This window comes from Vombatus ursinus, unplaced genomic scaffold (genome assembly GCF_900497805.2).
Source record: "Vombatus ursinus unplaced genomic scaffold, bare-nosed wombat genome assembly UNPS02014864.1, whole genome shotgun sequence".
NCBI classification, from domain to species: domain Eukaryota; kingdom Metazoa; phylum Chordata; class Mammalia; order Diprotodontia; family Vombatidae; genus Vombatus; species Vombatus ursinus.
Genome location: NW_020954642.1, coordinates 17,511,522 through 17,517,693, shown reverse-complemented (window position 1 = coordinate 17,517,693; position 6,172 = coordinate 17,511,522). Strand labels below are relative to the sequence as shown.

Sequence of the window (6,172 nt, the reverse complement as noted above, 5' to 3'; positions counted from 1 at the left end):
AGAAAGAAAGAAAGAAAGAAAGAAAGAAAGAAAGAAAGAAAGAAAGAGGAAAAAAACACATGACTTCAAAGTGTAAGAGCTCCAGATTTGGAATCAGGAGCCCTGGGTTCAAATCCCCGCTCTGCCACTTACTTGGCTGGGTCACCCTAGGCACTCCTCTCTGATCCTCAGTTTTCTCATCCATAAAATAGGGATAATTCTACTTGCACTACCTGCCTCAGAGTTGTTGTAAAAAGGATATTTTGTAAAGCTAGAAGTGAGATAGTAATGGTTCTTAACCAGGACCCTGGGACAGGTAGCACAAGTAAAATTATCCCCATTTTATAGATGAGGAAACTGAAGATCAGAGAGGGAAAGTGATTTACCCGAGGTCACATAGCAAGGGGATAGAGCCAGGCTAGAACAAAGACTCCTAAATTCTTCTTTCAGACTAGATAGGTAGTCTCTAAGCTACTAGAGGTCAAGAACTGGGTCTTAGATAAATTGCTTGCACAAAGCAGATACTTTAAAAGTGTTTGTTGTATTATCTCTTATAGCTTGTGACGTTTTGCGTTCCAACATTCTGTGTTCTAAGGTCCCTTCCAGTTCTAACATTCTTTGATTGGATGAGATAAGCCTGATATTTGAAAAGAAAAACAGAACTGGCTGCTCATCCTCCTCCCCTGGCTGCATGGGAGAAATTCCACAGTCTAATAGAAGCTAAGGAAGGAGCAGCCAGGTCAAGGGCAGGCAGGGAGTTGATTCTGTGACCTAAAGGGTGAATTTTCTCCCCTATTAGGATGAGAGTCAGTGGTTGTCCAATCACTGCATGAAGATGGGTGATGCCTATGTAATTGTGTACTCAGTCACTGACAAAGTCAGTTTTGAGAAGGCCTCAGAGCTGCGCATTCAGCTTCGGCGTGCCCGCCAATCCGAGGATATCCCCATCATCCTCGTGGGCAACAAGAGTGACCTGGTCCGCTCCAGAGAAGTCTCTGTGGATGGTAAGCCTGCCACCATGGGAAGAGAGGCCCCAAACATGGGATTCAAACCCCAGCAATTGCATGGTTAAAAGACAGTGACACCCCCCCATTCCTCCCCCCCGCCCCCCCCCCAGGGACCCGCCAAGTTTCTAAATATAAGACAGAAAAATGCTGGCTGAAGTCAGGCTGCCTCTCTCGGCACGTCCGTTCAGAACAGTGCTCTGTGGGAGGTTGAGGGCTTGGTGGGGATGGGGGGAAGCCAGAGCAAGGCTTAGGGAGGTGGGGGTGGGGTTGAGTGGAGAGAATAGGTCTAAGACAGGGATCGAGGACAAAGCAGAGGGTGGTTTAGTTTGGTAAACCTGATGAGACAGCTTCCTCTGAGAGGTCATAGGGTTGTTGAGCTAGAAGAGTCCACAAATACCATCTGATCCAGCTCCCTCCTTTTACAGATGAGGAAACTGAGGCCCAGGGCAGTTAAGTGACTTGCCCAAAGGTACACAGGTAGTAAGCATCAGAGGTGAGATTTGAATCCAGGTCCCCTGATGTTAGAGGCCAGTATTCATTCTCTGAGCTTGGAGGTATAAAGACATATAACACAGACTCAGTTGCTCTCAAGGAGTTTACATACAGTGTAACAGGGAGAAAGGCATGTATACAAACATCTGTAAAACAAAAGAGAGAGAGACAATAATAAGATCCCTATTTTCATACCAGCTCTGGGAGATGCTAAGTATCTGTATGGTTATTTACATTTTATTATCTCTATTTTTAAGGCTACTCTGAGAAAGGAAGTCATTTTACTTACCCAAGGTCATGCATTTAGGAAATGGCAGCATTGCTGAAACTTGAACCCAAGTCTTTTGAATGTCCATTCTAGTGCTCTATTATAACATGAGATAAATGAGAGAGACAGAGACAGAGAAATAGACAAAGAGACAGAGAGACAGTGACAGAGAACCAGAGACAGAAAGAGAGACAGAGAGAGAGAGAGAGTTACCAGAGGTTACTCAGAGCAGGTCCAATGGGAAAGGAAGCCATCAGTCCCCAAATGTTTTTGTTTTCCAGGGAGCGTTCCAACCACAAGTGGCAGACAAATGTAAATTCCTTGCAAACTTTAAAGCATTATATAAGTGCTAGTTGTTAATATTCATTAATTCTCATTAACAATTATTAGTAATTAATAATGTATTATTGTTATTATTTCAAGTGTGAGAGGGACTGCGTAGGACCCACTGGGAGAGCTAGAAATTCCCCAGAATTGGAGTTCAAACCATAGGGTAGCTCTGAGCAAGAAGGAATCTAGGACCACAGGGGAACAATGGGACCCACGAGAGAGGGAAATTTGCTTATGGGCTCCTTTGAGCACTTGGTGACTTCTGCATTTTCTGTGGGATGAAATGACTGTCCTACAACTCCCTCCACTCCCAATTTCAAAGCTATGAGAAATTTGAGCAGCAAGAGTTCGATTTCCCCTGGATGTAGGATGGTCAGGGAAGCCTTCCTAGAGAAGGTGTCTAAGTTGGTTCTTGAAGGAAGGGAGGATCATTGGCAGATGGAAATGGAGGGAAGGGGAAGCTATTCCGACCACGAAGGGTCAAGTGAACAAAAGTACGAGACTGGAGGAGTCAGAACAACAGGGAACGGGGAGTAGCTCAGTCTGGCCAGAGCACAGGACACTCAAAGGAGAGAAGCTTGTTCATCATAGAGCAGGGGAGCCACCGAAGCCATTCAAGTATTTATTTGAAACTCACTTAGTAAACAATCCTATCTCCTTCATGGGGATAGTTTGAGGATTTCACTGTAGCAAATGGTTTTGAAAAGTGTAAGATACTACACAAGTACAAAGAATCATTTTGGGTTATTCAATCAATCAATAAACACTTATTAAGTGCCTACCATGTGCCAGGCATTATGCCAAGCACTGGGGATACAAAAAAAGGTGAAAGACATCCCCGGCCCTCAAGGAGCTTACAATCTAACCTGTTTGAGTGGAGATGAGGGAAGGAAGAGGGGAAATAGAAGTAATCCCAACCCTATGACACTCTTCTGAACAAGTTGTCTCTTGGGAAGTCACCAATGGCTTTGTTTCTCATGAAGATCCCAAAGCTATGCCTGCTCATATGGTCTAATCAAGGCTAGAAACAGCATATATGCTGTCAGAGCTGGAGAACATAGAATATTAGAACAAACACAAAATATTAAAGATAGAAAGAAGGTTGACTTACCTCTCTCAGCCTTAGTTTCCTCATCTATAAAATGGAGTGGGACTAAAAGGTCACTAACTCCATTGGTCTCTAAGAGCCCGTCTCTCTAAGTGTTTTATTTTCTAAGTTTCCCTCCTGCTCTAACATTTTACAGGAAGTGTTTCCCAATCCCTTTTAGTCTAGTGCTTTCCCTTTGTTAATGATTTCCTATTTATTCTGTATGTCTTTTGTCTCCCCTATTAGACTGAGTTCCTTAACAGCAGGGACAATCTTTTCCCTTTCTTTATCCCTTAAAGCACTTAGCACAGTACCTGGTACATAGTAGGCACTTAATGAATGCTTATTGACTGACTGATTCTATACCTTGGAGATCTATTTGAATCCTCACATTTGTGAATAAGGAGACTGAGGTAAAAGGCAAAAAAGTCACACAGGCTAGGACTGGTGATTAGGGCAATGGACTAGTCTTGTTCAGTAAGAAGTCTCTGGTGAAGTCCCGGGCCCCTTCACCCCCCACCCCCCGCCCCATACTTTCCTCTGGTCCCTCCTCCCTCATTGCTTCTTCTTTCCTCTTGGATCCACAGAGGGCCGTGCCTGTGCTGTTGTGTTTGACTGCAAGTTCATTGAGACATCAGCTGCCCTTCACCACAACGTACAGGACCTTTTTGAGGGCATCGTCCGGCAGATCCGGCTCCGGAAGGACAGCAAAGAAGACAATGCCCGACGGATGGCCAATACCAAGAGGCGAGAGAGCATTGGCAAGAAGGCGAAGCGCTTCCTGGGCCGAATTGTGGCCAAGAACAACAAAAAGATGGCTTTCAAGGCCAAATCCAAATCCTGCCACGACCTTTCTGTGCTCTAGGCAGAAGTACTATGGGGGAGGGGGGAAGGGGAGCACCCCAAGGGGTGGCATAGAGGTATTCTTGACAGGCACAGGGCCCCTATTCATGGTGTAGTGGAATGAGTGCTAGATTTGAAATCCTCAGACCTGGGTTCAAATGCTAGGACTCTGCCACTAACTGTGTGATCTTGGAAAAGTTACAATCTGGGACTCAATTTCTTCATCTACAAAATGAGGGAACTGGACAACTCGAAAATCCCTGACAGCTTGAAATCCATGATGCCTTAAGATTCATCAGTGATTCTGGGAAGTAAGGCTGGAGTGGCTGCCGTGGGAGACTGGAGGCCAAAAGCAGCTGGAGCTCCAACCCTTGCCCCAAGGGGCCTCTCCCCAGCCAAGGGGCCTGCCCCTCTGGCCTAGCTGGGGCGCTGGTTACTACAGAAGGGCATGGAGAGGGTGGCTTATCAGACATGACTGCACTGCCCCAGATCACCCCTTGAGAGAGGCCCTAGGACCTGGGTACGCAGGCCCGTACTTGTTTCAGACCCCTGTGGGGACAGTCCAAACCACATCCCAGCGGGAGAAAATAAATGGGGAGGGAGGGGGGAGACTTAGTTGACTATTTTACGCAGTAAGTTAATATTGCACTTCCATTTAGGTTGTTTGATGAATTTGTTATTTGTTTACATGCAGACTTTTATAATAAAGGACTATTTCCTGTTAAAGTTCATTCCCAGACAGATTATTTTCTTCAGGACCTTTGTCCCTCTGTTCTGTATTTGGTATGGCCTAGTAGGCCATGCCAGTCGCAGGAAGACCAAAGGATAAGCGTCCAGAGACACAGGTTTCTGGTAACTAGTACCAGCTGCACCATAATCCTCAGTGTGACTTTGGACTAATTGCTTCTACTCTCTGGGCCTCAGTTTCCCCAACCCCACGAAATGAGATAGTTGGACTAGATTCTTAAGGCCCTATCTAGCTCTTACCATTTTATGCTAAAGGGTCTCTTCCCACTCTGACATTCACTCATCCTTGGTATGTCCCTCCACCTTTTCTCATTTGTAAAATGGGGTAAAATAATCTCTGCCTCCCTCACAGGGGTGAGAACAAGGTATTTTAATATTCCACGTTCTAAGACCCTTCTCTGATAGTCTGTGTTTTCAAGTTCTTTCTGGCTCAACCAGTCCACGTTCCAAGGTCTCTTCCAGTTCTGACTCCCTGTATTTTAGGGTCTAAGAACTATAATCTTCAGCATTTTGGTGGGGTTAGTTTTTAGCTTGATTCTAACATGTATCAGGATCAGGTTAGAATATAAGCCTTTCTCTTCATTAGGGGCAACTCTTATGAGTGGCCTATGTGGGCCCTGCCCTATGGGAAAGCATTCAACCATCAGTATATTTGCACTCCACAAGAACAGACATCTAGAGAAATGTCAGTCTGACCCAGCATTGGGAGGTTGTCAGAAGAGGTTGGGATCCCTTCTTGGACTCTCCCAGAGCCAGAACTAGAAGGGGGCCGTTAGAGATTGCACTAGAAGAGCAATCTTCTCTGCCCTTGGCCCTGAGCTCTCCTCTGCCTGGCCCTGACTTCAGGGGCTGAGCTGGCTTCCTTCTCTTTGGACATAATCGAAATCTCCCAGTGGCCTGGAGTGGGTTCCTCCCTCTGACTGCACCTCCAGCCCTCCTCTCTCCCCATGGCCTTCTTCTATTCTTTCCATCTACCAGTCTGGGTGCTAGCTTACCCGGGCCACACCCTTAGCCAGCTCCCCATGCCCCAACCCCAATCTCTCCCATCCCTTACCCCAGGCACAGAAATTGCTAGACACATCTCTGGACTTGAGCCCCATGCTGTATGTTGGTGAGACCCTCCCTCTGGGTTATTGATCACAGCTCTCTGTCTTCAGTGGGGCAGGCTCAGACTCCTTTAAATGGGCTTTGTCATCCATTTAAACCTTCAACCCTTTCTTCCACCAAAGGTTTCCTACCCAACCCTTGGATCCTCAGAGCTGGGAATGGGCTGGGGATGAGGGGAGGACTCACCTTTTCTCAGTTTCTGGGGAACTCTGGAGGCTTTGCCCTGGTTTGAGGAGAGTAGGAGGTGGAAGGTGGGGTGGCACCTTGAGGAGAGAAATGGGAGTGGAAGGAAAAGTCCTTGCCAACGGCACA

General features: G+C 46.4%; 1 protein-coding gene and 1 long non-coding RNA gene across 2 annotated transcripts in view; one reads left to right on the top strand and one right to left on the bottom strand.

The window, feature by feature from the left end:
* LOC114027938 (GTP-binding protein RAD-like) overlaps positions 1 to 4,737 on the top strand; it is a 10,206-nt gene extending 5,469 nt beyond the window's left edge. The window contains exons 4-5 of the mRNA XM_027842087.1: positions 779 to 983; positions 3,751 to 4,737. Of these exons, the coding sequence (XP_027697888.1) occupies positions 779 to 983; positions 3,751 to 4,028 (483 nt within the window). The 3' untranslated portion in view covers positions 4,029 to 4,737. The remainder of the gene's footprint in view (positions 1 to 778; positions 984 to 3,750) is intronic.
* LOC114027939 lies at positions 1,533 to 3,289 on the bottom strand. Its single transcript, XR_003567311.1, has 3 exons — positions 3,188 to 3,289; positions 1,768 to 1,843; positions 1,533 to 1,624 (listed from the first exon to the last, which is right to left on the bottom strand). It is a non-coding gene; the product is annotated as an uncharacterized LOC114027939 (long non-coding RNA).
* Positions 4,738 to 6,172: the final 1,435 nt, after the last annotated feature.